We start from the raw sequence: 18,213 nt of genomic DNA on the forward strand, positions 1-18,213 counted from the left end.
TTCTGCCTCTGCAACCCGGAACGGTTCTACCTTCACCATGCGCCGGTGGGTGCCTTCACTCGGCCTCCTGGCGTACCTAGCCGCCATTGTCGCCGGAGATGAAGTTCAAATCGTAAGAGCAAGGAGGGCGTCTTGTTGCGCAGTGCTCTCCCCGCTGACCATCACTAGAAACAAGATGACGAACACCGCCAACGGTGTTCTGGGATGTACAGTCGGAAATCTTGGGGCGGATCAATAGATCCTTTCATCCTCGTCAAGTTCCTCCCGGACCAAACCGAAGACGAAACCGACCCGATCGCAAGCCTCATAATTTTCGAGTGGCAGGATGAGCCGTTGATAGGCAGGATGCCGCCCGGCGGGGAGTCCTACCGAGACCTCCAGACAATATGCACCACGGACGCTGTGGCACAAGGACTATGTGAAGAGAAGGATGTAGGCGCTTTCATACTGGCCCCCAATGCCACAGAGGCCTCGAAGAGTCCGATCTCAAACGAAGCAATCCATTTGAAAGACCCGAAGGCCATCAACTACCCGATCCGTCGGACGGGCTATTACTGCGTCTCGACGTACGCTTTCTCCGATCACGAATACAACGGTGTGGTGGAGTTCAGGAACGCATATGGTGAGCTGCCGGCAGCTCAAATAGCCAAACTCCCATTCTACGGCGGCCTCACCATCGTCTACGCTGTGCTGGGGGTATTTTGGGCTTTCCTCTATTTCCAGAACCGTTCCGATATACTTCCAGTACAAAACTACATCACGGCCATTATCATCTTCTTGATCGTCGAGCAGCTGATGACATGGGGATTCTACGACTATCAGAACCGTCACGGTAACAACGCAGTCAACAAGATATTCATGATCATCGTTTCGATCCTCAACGCTGGACGGAACTCCTTCTCTTTCTTCCTCCTTCTGATTGTTTGCATGGGCTATGGGGTGGTGAAACCGTCCCTCGGCAGGACAATGATCTACGTCCGCATTCTAGCTGCCGCACACTTCATCTTTGGAGTTATTTATGCCATCGCGTCCATGGCCGTAACCCCCGAATCTGTCGGTCCCCTCATTCTCTTCGTCGTCCTACCACTCGCAGGTACCATGACAGCGTTCTATGTGTGGACACTGTCGTCTCTCAATGTCACCATCAAGGATCTTATCGACCGCAAGCAAAAGACGAAGGCAATGATGTACAAGAAGCTCTCCTGGTGCATTCTGGGAAGTGTGCTGGTCATTTTTGCCTTTTTCTTCATCAACAGCTTCGCGATTGCCGGGTCAGGGGCCGCGAATTTTGTGCCAGAGCATTGGCAGACCAGATGGTTTGTGCTAGATGGATGGTTGAATCTTGTGTATTTGTTCAATATTGCTTTTATTGCATATCTGTGGAGGCCAACGGCGAACAATCGCCGGTTTGCGATGAGTGATGAAGTGAGTTTTGTCATGCCCCTTTTGTCTCAAAAGTGGCTGCTATAGGAAGAAGACACTCAGCTGATATATTTTTGCTTTGACAGCTCGCCCAAGATGACGACGGTTTCGAAATCCGCAGCATCGCGGACTCCATCGACGATGATGACGAGGAGGCCGCCAACGCACGAAAGGATCAAGAAAGAGCAGTTCCCCCCTCCGGAGGTGGAGCGGCGACCTCGATCACGGACGCCATCGCTCACGAACCTTCTGGAGCCAGGAGGCCTTCCCCAGCACCTGCGCTCCAAAATAGTACGCAAGAAGCACCGCCTTCCAAGCCTCCCAATCCGCCGCAACCGAGGATGTCGTTGGATGGCGAGACAATCTTTGCCGTCGGCGACGATGGGATTGAATGGAGCGAAGGGGAAGATGAAGACAGCGATGACGAGAGAAAGAAGTTGACCGGTAAATGAGGGAATGGCAGCTTTTCGAATTGCCAATGGTTAAACTCGGTCCACTCTCTCGGATGCTTGAATGCTTGCATGGGGCTTTTCACTTGGGGCATTTGGCACTCCTGAGCTTTGGCAGCGGCGTTACGTTTTAAAACCCGGAGAGGGAGGGGGTAATGGATGGGATGCCGGTGACTTAATACAGCTTGGTGATGGGCGGGCAGGGCAGGAAGGGAATTGATGGATTCGCACATCCGACACAAATTTGTAATATGATGACTTGTCTGTGCCCCAGGGTTATGGTCTTGGTGCAAACTCGACGCGCGACACTGGAAGCGACTCCTTTATCTCTTCCCGAGTTGCTACATTTGATATGAATCCGTCGTGGCCATTCCTAGCTTCGCTCTGCCTTTTCGTGGGGAAGGAGTCTATGAATTACTTTACGAAGCACGCGATAACAAGAAGGGGAAAGGAGGGCAGGAGAGAAACGGCCCCTGCTTGTTGTCTAAGGGGCTGTAAATGTATATCTAACTATTGGGCGGCATTGGATGTGTCAATGTGTCGAGCGATTTCGGTAGCAATGCCAGCTTGTCGTGGATGTGTCGTGGATAGGTGCTATTGTGTTATTGTCGGGTTTGATATAGCTGTCGTCGACGACGCGAGAAGTTCCCGCCCATTCGTGCAATGCACGCGATTCATTCATGCCAGCGATACGGGCATAGGAAACGATCCATCATGCAATTTCAGCCGCCCAGCTTCTTCGCACGATCCTTCGCGATATCGCACATTGCCTTTTGGCGGGAACAGAAGAAGGCGTTAGTTTGGGTGACTTGACTGAGGCTGCACGGGTTCACGAGAGCAGTACTGCCTACCTTGATTGCCTCTTGCTTTTCCAGTTGGATGTCGCCTCTGTCTATTCGCTGCTGCATGTCTTCCATGATGACGGGGCGACTTCGTCCATTCACGAACACTCTGTTGTTCTTATCAGCAGTGACGAAGGGCATGAAACTGCCGGGTCAAGAGAGTGGGAAGCCATACACATATCGTAGACCTGGAAACTTGTCTTCGTATTTCCGGTTCATGGCCGCCAGCTTCTCTGCCTCCTCCGTCCCGCCTTGATTCAGTTGCGCTTGCTCCTTGCGACTCTGCTCACTGTCAACCTTTTTCTCACCTAACCGCGGATGGGCGGCTAAAATGGCCTCTAGCCATTTTTGATCGCTCTCCAAATTTGATCGGAAGAGTCCCAGCAGCTGCTGGCCTACGGCATCAATGAGAGAGTCATAGGTTGGGAATGACTGTTCTCGCAGTAGGCTGACGGATAGTGTGTGCAGTTGCTGGCACGGCTCAAAGAGGGTGTCGAGAATTTGTGCCCTTTGTTCGGCATCCAGTGTTGGGAGGGTTGATGTTGGTGGAAGAGATGTCATCGTGAGGGATGTCTCGTCACTTGGTCACAGCGCAGCCCAGGACCTCCAAACTCGAATGTAAAGAAATTTGTCGTGAAGGACTGTTCTGTGGAAAGGTCATTGCGACTCAAAACAGCCCAACGTCATATGGAGTGCCCTTGTTGGCGCTTGTAAAGTGGTCGGAGTCGGCCGAAACATTCAAAGCCGCTTCACGTGGATTGGCGTCGAATTCGCGAAAAGGCTGGATCACCTTGATCGTCACGATTATTGCAAAATTGGTAGGTTGAGTAGCAATAATGCGCCGTAGCCATCGACAACGAATGGCCCATGGTGCCACTTGTGCTCCAGCCTCTTCCCATTATTGTCTCCTGATACGCTTACTTGGGTGTGCAGCCACGCGAATAGACGGTGTATCAATAGTTCGCAGAGAAGGAGGGGCGGACTGAGACCGGCGATTCTGGGGGATCAGACATTCCTTGCAGCAACATCGAGCCATTCTGTGTCCATTATTCATCGAGCACCACATGTCCGAAGAGCACGGATTGTTGGGAGATTTTCTAGGATGCGAACGATGTCTCGTCGTTGACAATGAAGGAAACCAGGAAATGTCACGATCAACGTATGAGTATTGCAGGAGAGGCTCGAGTCCGATTCCGCACTTTCGATATTGGCACATGCGAAAAGTTCCTGGGGTTGTTTCAGAAAAGTCACAGTACTGGTTGAGACACATCCGTACGCTGTTTTGCAAAGACTGTGTAAGCCATCATTCTCGTCTTCTGCTCCGGAGTAAAGATCGGCTCTATACCCGTGGCAGTTGAGATTTGAAGCAGAGAGGATCGACGACAATTCGCAATTCAGGATTATCCACCCACCCTCCAGGGTTTGAATCTTCTGACAGACTTTCGCTTGTTTTACGTAGGAGGGAGGAAATTCAAACATGTGGAAAAAGGTATAGCGTCGGTCTCGGTTGCTTCCAGCCGCAGGTCAGGGCAGGGTTCGGGAAATTGGCTCGTGGGAACTGTCGACATGGGCGAATAAGGCTCTAGCATCGGCCGTTTGGTCGTGAGTTTCAGCGTTAAAGTCCGCTCCACCATCACGCAGAAACGGGGCACACCAGCTGGTGCCAGGGCACATCGGCCACGGACTGTCGGTCGGTGGGCTACCCTGGTCGCTTGGTCCGGTGCAGCAACACCCCTGAACTGCGGACAACATGGAGCGTTGTGCCCCATTCGTAGAATGTCCTGCATCCTGCATGTGGGCTTCCCCTCGAAGCTGCATCTCTAAGCTGAGCGAGGGCTGTCCTGGTAGTTGCTCGCCGTTGGCGTCGGGCCCATTATTGATTTCGAAGGGCTGCCCTGATCGCCTCAAGCCTTGTTCTCCTGCGTTTTTTGGTCTTTGTAAAGCCTCGCGCCCAAATCCTGGACTGTATGAGAACCGATTCCGAACCGTTGCGCAGGCGTGGGCCTTCTCAATGAGGGCTGAGAAATGTCATTGAATGGACTTGATGGAGCTGCAGTCGCTGATGCACACCAGGCTGCTCAGGCGGACGCAGGAGGATGGTATGTCGCGCACTTCACCGCCGCTGTGCTTCCTCGTGCTTCTGCGCAATCCGTCTGCCGTGACGCCTGCTTACATGGACCAGGTTCTTACTGAAATATGTCAATCGCGACACCGTTGAACTGTTGAGCAAGGGAACAGGGGGTGTGCAGGCCGTGCGTGGAGTGATTGAGCAATATGCAGAGAAATCGCCGCTGTACGGGCTGGTGCAGTATCGGCGCAAGAAAGTGGTCCTCAAATATGTGCCAGAAGGAACATCTCGATTGCTGCAAGGTGGGTGAACATCGTGGCCCTGGAAGAGATTCTGACTGACTTGCTTCACCCGCTACAGTGCGGCTCACCGTGCAATTTCAATCGGTCCTGGAAACCTTCACACCCCATGACACCGTCTTCTCCTTTGCCACGGCCTCTGAGTTAACAGAGTCCGCCCTCGGACTTTGTACTATGCTATTACCCTCTGCATCTTCATTAACCTCGTCAAGCTCCTCCCTTCGACGGCGCCGACTCAACGAAATTACCGAAGATGCTGAAGACGATGTGTCAACAGTTGAGGAGGAGACGGAGGAGGAGGAGAACGTTGGGCTTGCCCTTCGCTTCACATCGCAAAAGCCAGATGAGTTGCCGATGGTGACATCGACACCGGACACAGTTTTCGGGAGACATGAACTAGATGAACTTCCGGCAAGCGCAGTTCTTGCAAAAGCTCTTCTGGCAAAGAGGAAGGAGGAGGCTGCTGCCGCCACCGCCAACAACAACAGCAACAACAACAACAACGATGCTGGTCCTCCCTCTGTATCAGATAAGAATATTCACCCTCCGCGGAAAGAAAGTCTGCTCACATCCCCCAAACCGCCGGCTTCACCACTACGCTCACCACTACCTCCCTCCATCATCGACAAGGAGCTCCCCGCGACCCCCGAACCGACTCCTCCTTCTACGAGCGAGGGCGAAGGTCCTAGAGCTCCAGATTTCGAAGCAACCAGCAACATCCTCCTCGAGACCACTACAGCAACGGCAGACGCCTCCAACCCAACAACTCCTCGTCCTCACGCTCGTCACCTTTCGGCCGCCGAATCGGACAGCATCAGCCAATGGAGTAGTAACGTCGCATCGTATACAGCAGGCAAGCCAAAGAAGAAAAAATTGGGTCCGCGTCCTCACGTTGAGACAACTCACCGACCCAAGACGTCCGGAACAACAGACAGCGGCACAGGAATACGGCCAGTGGCGAATCTTCCAACTTCTATCCGTGTAAACAACAAGTCTCTCGTCAGCCTGGGGATTCGCCCAGGCTCTCAACAGTCGAGTCGAAGCGTACCAGGCCGTTTTGTTCCTTCCAGTCAGTCTGTGAATGGTGCGCCACCTCTGCCGTCGCCGTCTTACCTACACGCACCATATAATGCGGGGGATAGTCGCTCTGCGATCCTCCGGCCATCTTCTGTGACTAGCGATGTGTCGACCACCACTCCAGAAAAGCTAAGATTGATGAAGGCTTTACAATTGCGGAAAAGGAACATGCTGCTTGCCCAAAGAGCAGCCACGGTTGCAACACCCGCCCCTTCAAATACATACCTTCACAATGCGTCGGAGTCGAATGCGAGCGCCAATGGATCGAGTACTCGTCTATCATCGATTCCAAGTCACGAACAGCTGTCAAACGTCGATGAGGAGACGAAGCTGACTCAATCATCTTATACAACATCGCCGACCATCATGACAAATATTTCGGAAGAGCCTTCGACCCAAGCCTCTTCCGTCAGCGAACACGATGATTGTTCCCGTACTCGCCGCTCTTTATCATCGGCCACAAGCTCCTCTCTCACTCCAAAAGCTTTCTCGCAGGAAGACAAAGCTCCAAGTGCGTCTGATGTGGCTTCGATCGATATAAAGCCATCAGCTCGTTTGGGCATGGCGCCTTTCGATAAGGACGACAAGGATGATTCCAAGACTGAGGTTGATACAGCACCTGCTGACGTGGAAGCCAAATCAGTTATTAGAATTGACGGTCTCGTCCCAGAGAGCAGGCCTGAACCAAACTCGGACACTCAGCCCCGACCTTCTAATCCACCGTTAAAACAGGATGAGGATTCGCCAAAGAAATCTGGTCGCTTAGGACCTCCACAAGCCCTAAAACTCTTGCCAGGTGGCAATGCGTCTGCATCAGATCTCTCGGAAGATGACTCGTTAATAGACGAGATCCAGCATGCTACCGTCCATGAAGCTATGCCAGTCTCAGTGGCTCGGTCGCCAGTGACCCCAATAATGTCCAAGGGAAGTTCAGATCGTCTACGTGAGATGGTTGTCAAACCACCGAACTCTAGTCATTCCACAGGGCGGCCAAATCTTGTAACAACACCCGATGGAAACAGACCCAGCAGTGGCAGCGTACGAAGCATTTCGACTGCTCTTCCACAGTGGCCACCTTTGCCTACAGAGTCAGCTCAACTACCACTTACCAAAAAGGCTACCCTCGGAACAGGTATCTCTAAACGCATCAAGGCCCTGGAAGTGCTGAGGACGAAGGACGCAAGTCCCCCACGACAGCCTCAGCCAGTCCGAGAGACGCATGCCGGCACCTCTGCCTTCTCGGCGTTCATGAAGCGCTCATCATTCTTGACACAGCAACAGCCTCCAAACGCCTCGACCGAAAACTCACCTCCTCGGCACCTACCCACAGCAAGCAGTCAATATGAATCACATCCATCGGCCGCTGTGAAAGAGCCACGACGTCCGTCGTCAGATGTGCACAGGCTACAGAAAGGCGAGACGATTTCTGTTACCGCAAGGATTGTTCGTGATTCTAGCAATAAGCATCCCCCCTTGGCTCCAAGTTCTAGTTACAATACTCCCCTCAATCTCTACCGGAGTCCTCTAATCGTCGAACACGAGAAGTCCGACCAGCCGACCTTGGATCAGGCACTGGCTTCGAATCAACCCAGGGTCAAAAGCCCCACCAAGTCGGAAAGAGGGCGATTTTCCTTTTCCTCCCATCGGTCAAATTCTCATCCAACCTTGCCTCGGTCTGAGTCGAATACCAGCAAAATGTCCAAATCAAGCCACTACAGACGGCAAGGTCCGCGGTCAAACAGTGACGCAGCATCAATTTCTGAGGACAAACCGAAGTCTTCAATGACTAGCAGGCTCATGAAGCGGATGTCGAATCTAGCAAATGCGCGGAGCAGGAATCAACTTGCGACAAAAGAAGAGGCCACTCAGTCCCAAGTAAATCTTGCACGAGAACAACCTGACTTCACTCCGGAGGATTCGATAGCTGAGTCATTGATGCATGTTGTTGACATTGGGGACGTCAACGTCCAATTCCCAGAGTCATTCCTATGGAAACGGCGTTTCATGAGGATCGATGACCAAGGATTCCTGATATTTTCTCCACCGATGAATGACGCCAACATGAAGAGTGTTAGTCGTAAATACCATCTCAGCGACTTCAACCGGCCATGTCTACCTGACCTTGAACGCGAAGAGATGGCGTGGAGTATCCTACTCGATCTGAAGGATGGGAGATGCGTGCAGTGTGCATGCGAGAGTAAACAGGCTCAGCAACAAGTATTACAAAGTAAGTCCCTAGTGCTCTGTGCCATTTGGTAAGGTCACGACTGACTCTCTCCCGCAGTGCTCGTTGACGCACATAGCGCATATCACCAGTTATACGGAGCTGGATGATGAGGAACAGAAGGATCCAGTCCAACAGGGCGAACGGCAATCATGACCATCAATCAATTGTTTTGCATAGTTGTTGATGTTTGAACGGCAAGCAACAAGCGAAGGCGAGGGACGGCGTTGGGATGCTGTGAGAGGACAAGTGTCTCTGATTCTCATTGAATTTCTCGTCGGGCATTTTTACGAGAGAGTACAATCTATGTATGAGTACATACCTGCCTTAAACTAATGTCTGTACCAAGAGAGACGCTGAACTCTCGAACGAGTCCTGGCCGTTGAACATTGTCACAAACTGTTGTGACCCATTTCGCTGTACTCGAGTGAAGCCTGGGTAATCACACGCCCGACCGGAGTATGTATCCATACATTATTGCTGGGGGCGCAAGGGGAAATGATGATTGGACCTTTACGGGACAAGGCTGAGTTACAAGGACAAGTGGCTTTTCAGCCTCGAAAAGGGGGCGCAGGCGCAGGGGGCAGGGATGCCAGACGCGGATTTTTAAGCAATTGAAATAAAGTGGCGTCGATCGTATATATCCTGGCCAACAAGCCCAAGCATTCACGCAATTCCTCCATCTTCCTCTGTCGACCTCTTCCCGTCTCGCCATCTACGTCCACTCGAGTTCCTTGTACCACAACCCTCCACTCGATACAGCGCCACAATGGTGCAACTCCGCTCCCTCCTCCCGCTGGCAACGCTTGCCCTGCCCCTCCTCACGGCGGCCTCAGATGTGATCAATCTGATTCCTTCAAACTTTGACAAAGTCGTTTTCGAGTCCGGGAAGCCTGCTCTCGTCGAGTTCTTCGCCCCGTGGTGCGGCCACTGCAAGAATCTCGCTCCTGTCTATGAGGAGCTGGCCACGGCCTTCGCAGCGTCGGGTAACAAGGTGACGATTGCAAATGTTGATGCCGACAAGCACAAAGACCTAGGCAAAAGATTCGGTGTCCAGGGGTTCCCAACGTTGAAATGGTTTGATGGGAAGCCCGGCTCCGAGCCCGAGGACTACAATGGCGGCAGAGATCTCGAGAGTTTGACGGCCTTTGTGACTGAGAAGTCTGGTGTCAAGGGCAAGGGACCGAAGAAGGCACCAAGTCATGTTGAGATGTTGACGGACACGACGTTCAAGTCGGAAGTCGGAGGGGATAAGGACATCTTGGTCGCTTTCACGGCGCCTTGGTGCGGACGTATGTTTGCCCCTTGAGAGTATCTACGATTGGACGGTGCATGCTAATCTTTGGCTTTCAGACTGCAAATCTCTTGCTCCGACCTGGGAGAAGCTCGCCACCGACTTCGCCAATGAGCCCAACGTTCTGATCGCCAAGGTTGACGCCGAAGCCGAGAACTCGAAGGCCACCGCTCAATCCCAAGGCATCACCGGCTACCCGACTATTAAATTCTTCCCCAAGGGCTCTACGGAAGCAGAACCCTACAGTGGTGCTCGCAGCGAGGAGGCTCTGGTGGACTTTGTCAACTCCAAAGCTGGCACCTATAGGGTTCCTGGTGGTGGGCTGAACTCCCAGGCTGGGACTATCGAAATCATCGATAACCTTCTTGCCAAATACATCACGGCCAACGGCCTGAAGGACATTGAGCAGGCGACGGCCGAGATCAAGAAGGCAGCAAAGGACCTGAAGGACACATCGGTCGACTACTATCTGCGGGCCCTGTCCAAACTGACAGGAAACCCAGAGTACGCGATGAAGGAACAGACGAGACTGGCAGGTCTGTTGAAGAAGGGCGGTTTGGCCCCGGAGAAGATCGATGACCTGCAGAAGAGGAGCAACATTCTCTCGAAGTTCTTGGTAAAGGAGCCAGAGCCGAAGAGCGAGTTGTAAGTAACGAGAAACGATTGCGTGGGAACACTCGCGATATCACGGGCAGATTGAGCAAAAAGCACAAGGGTCTGCAGGCAAAATGGATGTGTAAATTGACCACCATTAGAGGAGTTTAAACAAGGCTTTGATGGGTTTCCAGCTTTTATCCACGTGTGTTTTTCGTCGTGCCACTTGTTGACCTCTTTCCAACCATCGTTGGATTCGTGTAATTCATCGAGAAACCGGGGTTGGCTTATCTTCAAATCCTGAGCTACTTTGTTCGTGATCCGCGCCCTCAGACAAGCGAGATATCTCTGTTGCCCCATGTCAATCTCGAGGCTCCGGTTCGGTCATGGTACTCTTATCACGCAGGCATAGAAATCCCCTTCTGGCTCTATCCGCTTGTCATGATAGTCCTTATGTATGTATCTTGCTTGCCGCCAAAATTCGCTTTCGACCAACATCAGCTCGACCCGGCCGTACTCCCTGCCTTCCCACCGCTGACGTTCTCCATGGCGCTCGCGTCCCTCAACAGCATCTCCTGCTCGAGCCGGTCACACCGCTCGGCCATGTCGTCCAGCTTTGTGAGGATCTCGTCGCTGATGCCCTTGAACTTCTTCTCCAGGTCGCCCAGGAAATCGTCGATCGCCTCAGCGAGCTTCGTCGCCGCCTCGTTGGGACTGTGAAGGTTGTCTGTTGCGCCGCCGCCGCCACTACCGGGGGGGCCGTTTGACGCTGCTATAGTGGTGGTGGCGGTGGAGGAGGCGTGATACGAGTGCAAGGAGAGAGGCGGGCTTCCTGCCCCTCGCGTTGAAGGTGGGCTGGGGAGGGACTATATTTCAAGGAGGGTCAGCGTAGGCAGGGAGGGTATCGCAGGCTGGTCGTCCAGTGCAGTAAGATGTATCGAAAGGGCAGTCTGTCTGTACGAGTGGTTTCTTTCGCAAACTCACCATAATATCCTACAGTGATATTTGGCCTTTTTTTGATCACTTCAGGAGAGTGAATTGCCCACACGGAAATACACACACCAATCCAGGAAACGCAGACCAAGCTCAATTCACAATGAGATACATTCCGGAGTGAGCGCGACAGCACGCTTTTTCTCACGCGCCAGCGCTTGTTCGGAGGTCGAGTATCGAAAAGTGAGGGAAAGTGCCGGCAATCTACGACCGACTTGTATTTTATTGATTTTGGAGAGGTGTGAGAGAGAGGCTCGAGACGCAGCGCTTGGGTTTGGGGAAATTGGCCCGAAGTTCAGGCGGTCAGTCTGTCAGTCAGCGACGCCAGCACCCAACCACAACCCAGGAGTACCGAATACTTCGATTCTCTGCTGCTTACCGACTATTTACTTGGTACTTGACTGCCTCTGCACTCGCCGTGCAAGGGAGACTGAGACGCTCCTGCGTCCGTCTCTCACGTTTCCAGAACCCACGCTGCATCTTCCTCATTGACAGAGCTTGAGAGTTGTATCCCCACCGAGTCTCGTGCGCCCTATGCGAAAGCCGTTATGATCATGTTTGCGAGTTCAAGGACTGGCCTTTCGCTCCATCAGCCTTTATGCTCTCAGGACGCCTCTGGCCTGCTTGAGGAGCCTAGCAATGAGTAAAGTCTCACTGGGCATTCATCGCTACTACCTTGAAGATACACTCCGACTCGACGACATCATCCTGACCACCTACATCTCTCCTGTGTCCTGTACTTCTACCGTGCAAGAAACATCCCACCTCGCATATCCTACGTGACATTTGCCAGGAACCTACAAGCCTGTCTGAGGCATCGAAGTTATGGCCAGCTACCTGCCCCAGGCAGATTTGGCTCAAGATGACCACGCCAACCGGTATATTGGCGGGACGGGGAACAAGATTCAAACTAACTGCGGGAATGGGGCGATCAAGTGGGAAATCATTAGTCTATTTCGACAGCCGCATGAGATGGAGCAACCAGCAAGCATATTGACAGCACGATTTGAGTGTTCACATGAGGAGACCATAGCCTCTAAAGGGCGTCTGTTTCATCACGAGTGAGGGAAGACAAGGTCAGTGGTGCGTGATTACTACCTAGGTAGTCTCGTGCGCAAAACCTACTGTCCATCCTCCCCTTGAGGTACCCGGGCTAGACATTCCTTCAGAAGGAGGATCGTGGCTTGTATAGTGGAGGAAGATCAAACATGGACAAATTCTCGAGGACGAAAGCTGAGATACTCCAGAAGTGGTCATTTCTACTCAAGTATTCCTATCCAGTATCCCAAGGGCTGCTCCGGTATAGGGAGCCTGTAATTTCGTATTTCGTATTCGCTCGTCCCGATGGCCATTCTCCGAAGTTCCACAGTTGAACAGACCTGGGGTATTTTGCACGACTAAAACCACAAAATGAAGACGTCTCCGCGTTAGAAGTAGCGTTCACCCCATGGAACTATAGAAGCGAAACGCAGACAGTACTTCCAAAATCCTTCTATGCCTGCCGTATTTTCTTGAGATGAATGAGTTCGCCTCGACCCTTCCACGTTAGTCCTTGTAATTGATTCCAAGGCGGAAATATTTACCTCATCATTAACCTAGCTTTTGCTTTGCTTGACTTTGCAGAGAATTCAACAGCTTATTGAGTTCTGCATCCTTGTCAACGGCGCTGGTAACAAAGGACGCAGTGGCAAGCTGGCCGTGAGTAGAATTTTTCTTTGCCCATTGTGGCCTGGAGGGCGTGTTGTCATCCACCAACAACGAGCGCAACTTCCATCTTTCAAGGCCTTCAGCACCGGCCCTCTTGCGCTATGCCGTCAGAGTAAACCGCCAGGTTACCTTAACGGGTGCCGTCGTCGCACAATCCGGACGATAGCCTTGAGCAGAAGAGATCGTAAGTTCAACCTGCTGTCGCTACAGCCTTTTGGTCACTTGAATCTCTAATGCTGAGACAGGCTTCGATCCTTACGCGTATACGAGCGGCCGATGGCTCCGTGGCGACGAGTTAGAGCGCAGCGCTCGACATATCACCTTTGATTTCGACGCCCTCTGTCAGCGAGTTATTGAGTTGTGTCCAGGGGCAGCGTCGATCTCGAATTGCGAGAAGAAAGAAGGAGGGTTCAACAGAGTTTTTATTTTCACCACCGACAATGGACAGAGTATCGTCGCCAGACTCCCCTTTGCACTCGCCGGACCACCAAGATTGACGACTCAGTCAGAAGTCGCGACTATCCATTACAGTAAGTCTACAGACTATATGGTGGCTATGCAACTAATTCTTCGATCCGGCATAGTACAAGCGAACACTAGTATCCCTATTCCAAAAGTCCTCGACTGGTGCGATGACGCCTCAACATCAATTGGGACCGAATACATAATCATGGAACACGCTGATGGTGTCCAGCTACACCAAATATGGCCTAACATGGCCGGAGAACAAAGGATTCGGTGTATCAAGGCTATCGTTCAAAAGATCAAGGAAATTGCGAACGTGGAATTTCCAGCATACGGAAGTTTATATCATGCCACCGCTCGTCTCAGCTCTGCTTCAAAGGTTCCACTGAATCAAGATTTCTGCATTGGCCCTCATTGTGGGGCAATGTACTGGAATTGCAACCCCATTGAGCCTAGATATTACCAAAATACGAAGCCTAATCAGGGACCATGTAAGTGTATTCTACCTGGCGTATATCAATATCTGATGAGCCTAAGGGTCCGACCTCGGGGCATACTGCGACGGTCTGATCGATGCAGGTATTGCTAGGATCCCTCCTGATTCCGACCACCAGAACCGACTTCGATATCAGGGATCGCCATCTGATCACCTTCATCTCCTTGACTCGGGCCGGTCTGTGATCAAGAAGATGTCTGAAGATTCACGAATCTTGAATGCGGCTGTTCCAACTCTCCTCCACCCTGACTTCCACAAGAGAAATATCTTCGTTTCGGAAGATGACCCCACCGTAGTTACTGGAATCATTGATTGGCAATCGGCTAGCGTCGAGCCAGGATTCTGGTACGCAGACCACATCCCGAACTTTGCGATGAGTATACCAGATCCCTTTGGCCAAAGGGACCCTGACAGTGAGCTATGTGCAAAAGCATTTGACGCTTGCGTGCAATTTCTTGTCCCCAAGTTGGCAGGTCCCCGTTACCTAGATGAGTCCCTATTCCGGCTATTTCGATATTGCTATCGAACCTGGAAGGATGGAGCCGTGGCTTTTCTTAGCGAACTCATTGAGACATCTCAGCACTGGACAAGCCTTGGTCTTCCAGGCTCATGCCCATTTACAACACCTACTCCTGAAGAATTTGTGATTCATCAACAATACAAGAGATTTGTGGCCGCGCAGGAATTGAAACGCGATCTGTCAGGCTTGCTCAACACTACCTCTGAGGGATGGGTCCCGTCTGAAGCCTGGGAAACGACAGTATTGGCACACAAGGAGCTGTTTGCAAACATGCTAGAAGCTGTATTGACTGACGCAGATACTGATGACGATGAACCCATAAGAGATGAAAGTGATCTGAGGGAAATATGGCCATTTGATCTCAAGGATATTTACCCGCAGTCAAGGAAGCTCGGGAGGTCTGAGGCGTTCTCGGCGCCTAGACCAACCGCCGCTCTCTCGCACTGCCAGACCCAAGGTTACGAGGTTTAGGCAGCAGCGTACGGGTAGGCGATTTGCCAGTGAATTAGGCGGATAGATCAATACGGAAGGTCTTGTAAAATGCTCCCTTACTAAATAGGGCAACTTGGGGGCCACTAGGCACCTTTTGAGAAACTGTTAAGCACTTGTCAAGCATTGCCAAAGAGAATTAAAGCTTGCGACCCCGGATAGTCTAATCCAGCCACTTTCCCACCACATCCCAACTCACTTGATTCTTCCTCGACATCCTCCACTTTTACGAATGTCGACGCCCAAAGGTACGCTAGGATGAGCCCAAACTGGCTTTGCGCCTTTCAGCAGGTGGCACAGTAAGTCAGACTCCCCTCGAAGGTCAACCTACTGCGTCTGTCTGCCCTGCGTCCATGCTAAAGCTCAAGTTACGAGGCCGAGTCCAGAACATCCCATGATGGTGTGCTGCCCGGTCCTGAGGACAGCATTGTGAAGGGAAATGGTTGCGCGATGGAGCACGAACCACTCGACGTGACGTGACTGGCCAGCCTAACGAGCTTTTCTTCAGCCTGGGGAAGGCGGATGCTTTCTCCTCCCACACATCTACTCGCTAACGTTGGGTGCTGCTCTACTTTCAGCCTGGACTGGGCCATTTCCGAAGCTGAAATGCAGCTTTAAGCCAGCCACAAACACCTTTGAGGATGTCGTCCATGGCCAGCCGACTGACTGATAAACACGTCGCCAATGCCTGAATAGCTTCACCCACCTTCACGAGTTGTCCAGTCCCTGCTTTTTCGTCTCTTTGCTGCTTTCGTCGGCTGGACGCTCCCTTCATGGACTGTTCTTCGTGCGGTTTTTGCGCAATCGCCATTTCCCAGTTGTCTTCGGCAAACTGGGTGTATGACCTCTCCAAAGTGGTCGAGTATGAATGACTCAAATACTCGCAGCCTGGCTCTTGCTTTGCGCTGTCTTCCGCGTTTTCGTGGTCCATCGTCTGGCTTCAGTAGGTCTGTATTCAAGTTTCCTGTATTGATTGTGCAGCATAATGGCAGCGATGCCACAGCAGCCTCAGTCCCCTACAAGGATCCCTCTTCTATCTGAAAGGGGTCTTGGGACACCTGCCACACAGACCAGCTCAGATAGCCCTCCCCCAACTCCCACCTCCCATCATGTGATCAAAGACAACATGGAGGGTGCTTTGCCCTCTCTGCTATGGGGGGCATTTGCACCTTGCGTCCCAGTGGCCATCATCTCCAGTGTTCTTTTAACTGCCATCCTGTACAACCAAATCGACAGCAGTTATGTCTTTCTTCCTGAGAAGCAAGAGACAGCCGCGACTGAAGGACTGGATACTTTGGACAGTATCCAGCGAATCGAGAAGAATGGAGGCGATCATGCCTACTACCTATACTACAAGACCATCACCAACCCAGCTGTGTTGCACATGATATCTTCATGGACGGCCAAGATCATACCTTTCGTCACCGGTGCTTCCATGGCTCTTGTTGCCTTCTTCGCAGGACAACGCATTATGAAAGCTACTGCCAACAAATCCGAGAAGCTGCCGAGTCCTCACCAGGTATCCATCCTGATCGGACTGCTCAATGGAGGTGGAACCCAACCTCTGCTCGATACTGTCAAGTATCGCTGGCACAATCATGAGACCCTTGTTCCACCAGTTCCTCTGGCCTTTTGGTGTTTGTCGTTCATTGTCTTCATGACGTAGGTCGCTCGTCCTATGTCGTTCCCCCATGGATGGTACTAACTCTGCCACACAGCTTCGCCATCGGTGCAGTCGACAGCTGGTTCGGTACAGTCACCACGGCTATGAACATCGCATTGGTGATTCCCCAGAACAGCACAGCATTCTCTTTTGGAAGAGGTCTAAACTCAAGCCAGTGCGGACCAGACGAGTGGCAGATACGGACTTGTCCCGGCAATGCTCAAGCGAGTTGCAGCTACCCCTGTAGCATCACGAACTGGACCGCGTCCAACGGAGAGCGTCAAGGTGTGCTCAATGCCCAACAAGCAGCAGAGACGCTGATGTCGAACTCTGAGAATAACACAATATTCAATGTCACAGTCAATGACTCAAACTACTACTTCCTTGGGGATATCCAGAGCAGCAGGACGCTTGACTTTGCGGCAACAACGCTGGCAATCAAGACGCAATGCCAGATGGTGACACAAGACTGTAATGTCACATCCGTTGACGACCGCAGCTCCGGCTTCACCTGCGGAGCTTACAGCGCGCCATCCTTTTCATACTCCGGAGAGGTTGGCATGGACCCTAAGGATGCGACGTCGGCGCCAGACGAGGCGATGGTCGGCATTCAATTCTTCAACGACACGGCAAAGACTCAAGCTGTGGGTTTCGGAAGCAGCACCACCAACCTCTTCACCACGCAGAACCCACTCCAGTTTTTGACCTGGTCAAAGGGCTTCCCACCAGTGGACACGTACCAAGACGAATTCAAAGATATGCGAAACGACCACTACCTCAAATACGATGCAACTGGTGATACCGTCTTCGTCCTGAGCTGCTCAGCAGTCATCGCCGAAGTGAGATACAACTGGACCAATGGATCAATAGGTCTTGTTGAGCTTCAGGCAGATGAGGATGTAGCAGACTACTACGGTGCCGTCTTCAGCGCACCGTTCGCCATCAACAGTCCACTGTCACATCTGTCCCTCCAGGACGCCGCCGCGTTGGCAGCCTATCAGAAGACACCGGAGGGTCTGTCGAGGATCTTTGCCGACCGTTTCTCTCAGGCCGCCGTAGCCCTCAGCTCGGGAATCGCCGTCAGGGTACAGAACGAGCTCGAGTGGACGAGAGACAACAATTACCTCGCAACGCGCGTCCCATATCTGCCTCTGTATCTCCTTGTGACGCTGAAAGCCGTTTACGCGCTGTTCGCGCTGGGTCTCGCTGTCCTGGCGGTCTTCCTGACGCAGCCGTCGCAGGCGCAGGAAGTGAAGGAGCGGCTGACTGTCGACGGCCTCGCGGCGGGCTTCTTCGAACCCAACGCCAACCACGAGCGGGCGGTCAAGAACGTCAGCGACCTGTTCGAGGAACACCAGGACGGCGGCGAGAAGAGCGACGACACCAAGAAGATTGGCCTGTTGCGGACCGACAAGGGCGGCTGGCTCTGGGTCGCGGTGGCGCAGAAAGCCGCCCAAGGCCTGGGTCTCCAGGAAGCAGCCAGCTTCGCCGCCGACCAGGTTGCCGACGCGGCTGCGGCGCAGATGGGAACGGTGGGGACTTTGGGACAAGGGTATAAATTGGTCAAGGACATCATTTAGGATTTGGGCATTGGGGAGGGAGGAATGTTGG

The 18,213-nt window shown here is 52.5% G+C and overlaps 8 protein-coding genes across 8 annotated transcripts; 5 read left to right on the forward strand and 3 right to left on the reverse strand.

Annotated features, from left to right (window-relative positions):
• Window positions 1–37: 37 nt before the first annotated feature.
• On the forward strand, window positions 38–1,874 carry AYO21_00919 (hypothetical protein; the record flags this gene model as incomplete). The annotated part of the gene is made up of 3 exons (XM_022650906.1): window positions 38–112; window positions 169–1,425; window positions 1,509–1,874. 3 exons carry the CDS (start codon window positions 38–40, stop codon window positions 1,872–1,874), a joined length of 1,698 nt encoding a protein of 565 aa, XP_022516909.1.
• Window positions 1,875–2,593: 719 nt separating this feature from the next.
• Window positions 2,594–3,274, reverse strand: AYO21_00920 (hypothetical protein; the record flags this gene model as incomplete). The annotated part of the gene is made up of 2 exons (XM_022650907.1): window positions 2,594–2,822; window positions 2,889–3,274. 2 exons carry the CDS (start codon window positions 3,272–3,274, stop codon window positions 2,594–2,596), a joined length of 615 nt encoding a protein of 204 aa, XP_022516910.1.
• Window positions 3,275–4,738: 1,464 nt separating this feature from the next.
• Window positions 4,739–8,491, forward strand: AYO21_00921 (hypothetical protein; the record flags this gene model as incomplete). The annotated part of the gene is made up of 4 exons (XM_022650908.1): window positions 4,739–4,812; window positions 4,896–5,083; window positions 5,142–8,384; window positions 8,442–8,491. The coding sequence occupies 4 exons, from the start codon at window positions 4,739–4,741 to the stop codon at window positions 8,489–8,491; spliced, it is 3,555 nt and encodes a 1,184-aa protein (XP_022516911.1).
• Window positions 8,492–9,150: 659 nt separating this feature from the next.
• On the forward strand, window positions 9,151–10,324 carry AYO21_00922 (protein disulfide-isomerase domain; the record flags this gene model as incomplete). Its single annotated transcript, XM_022650909.1, has 2 exons — window positions 9,151–9,673; window positions 9,735–10,324. 2 exons carry the CDS (start codon window positions 9,151–9,153, stop codon window positions 10,322–10,324), a joined length of 1,113 nt encoding a protein of 370 aa, XP_022516912.1.
• Window positions 10,325–10,766: 442 nt separating this feature from the next.
• AYO21_00923 (hypothetical protein) lies at window positions 10,767–11,256 on the reverse strand (the record flags this gene model as incomplete). Its single annotated transcript, XM_022650910.1, has 2 exons — window positions 10,767–11,135; window positions 11,254–11,256. The coding sequence occupies 2 exons, from the start codon at window positions 11,254–11,256 to the stop codon at window positions 10,767–10,769; spliced, it is 372 nt and encodes a 123-aa protein (XP_022516913.1).
• Window positions 11,257–12,782: 1,526 nt separating this feature from the next.
• On the forward strand, window positions 12,783–14,921 carry AYO21_00924 (hypothetical protein; the record flags this gene model as incomplete). Its single annotated transcript, XM_022650911.1, has 6 exons — window positions 12,783–12,806; window positions 12,886–12,960; window positions 13,045–13,153; window positions 13,215–13,499; window positions 13,554–13,925; window positions 13,972–14,921. The coding sequence occupies 6 exons, from the start codon at window positions 12,783–12,785 to the stop codon at window positions 14,919–14,921; spliced, it is 1,815 nt and encodes a 604-aa protein (XP_022516914.1).
• A 592-nt stretch (window positions 14,922–15,513) lies between these two features.
• AYO21_00925 (hypothetical protein) lies at window positions 15,514–15,870 on the reverse strand (the record flags this gene model as incomplete). Its single annotated transcript, XM_022650912.1, has 1 exon — window positions 15,514–15,870. One exon carries the CDS (start codon window positions 15,868–15,870, stop codon window positions 15,514–15,516), a length of 357 nt encoding a protein of 118 aa, XP_022516915.1.
• Window positions 15,871–16,065: 195 nt separating this feature from the next.
• AYO21_00926 (hypothetical protein) lies at window positions 16,066–18,182 on the forward strand (the record flags this gene model as incomplete). The annotated part of the gene is made up of 2 exons (XM_022650913.1): window positions 16,066–16,601; window positions 16,658–18,182. The coding sequence occupies 2 exons, from the start codon at window positions 16,066–16,068 to the stop codon at window positions 18,180–18,182; spliced, it is 2,061 nt and encodes a 686-aa protein (XP_022516916.1).
• Window positions 18,183–18,213: the final 31 nt, after the last annotated feature.

This window comes from Fonsecaea monophora (assembly GCF_001642475.1).
Source record: "Fonsecaea monophora strain CBS 269.37 chromosome Unknown Scaff3, whole genome shotgun sequence".
NCBI classification, from domain to species: Eukaryota; Fungi; Ascomycota; class Eurotiomycetes; order Chaetothyriales; family Herpotrichiellaceae; genus Fonsecaea; species Fonsecaea monophora.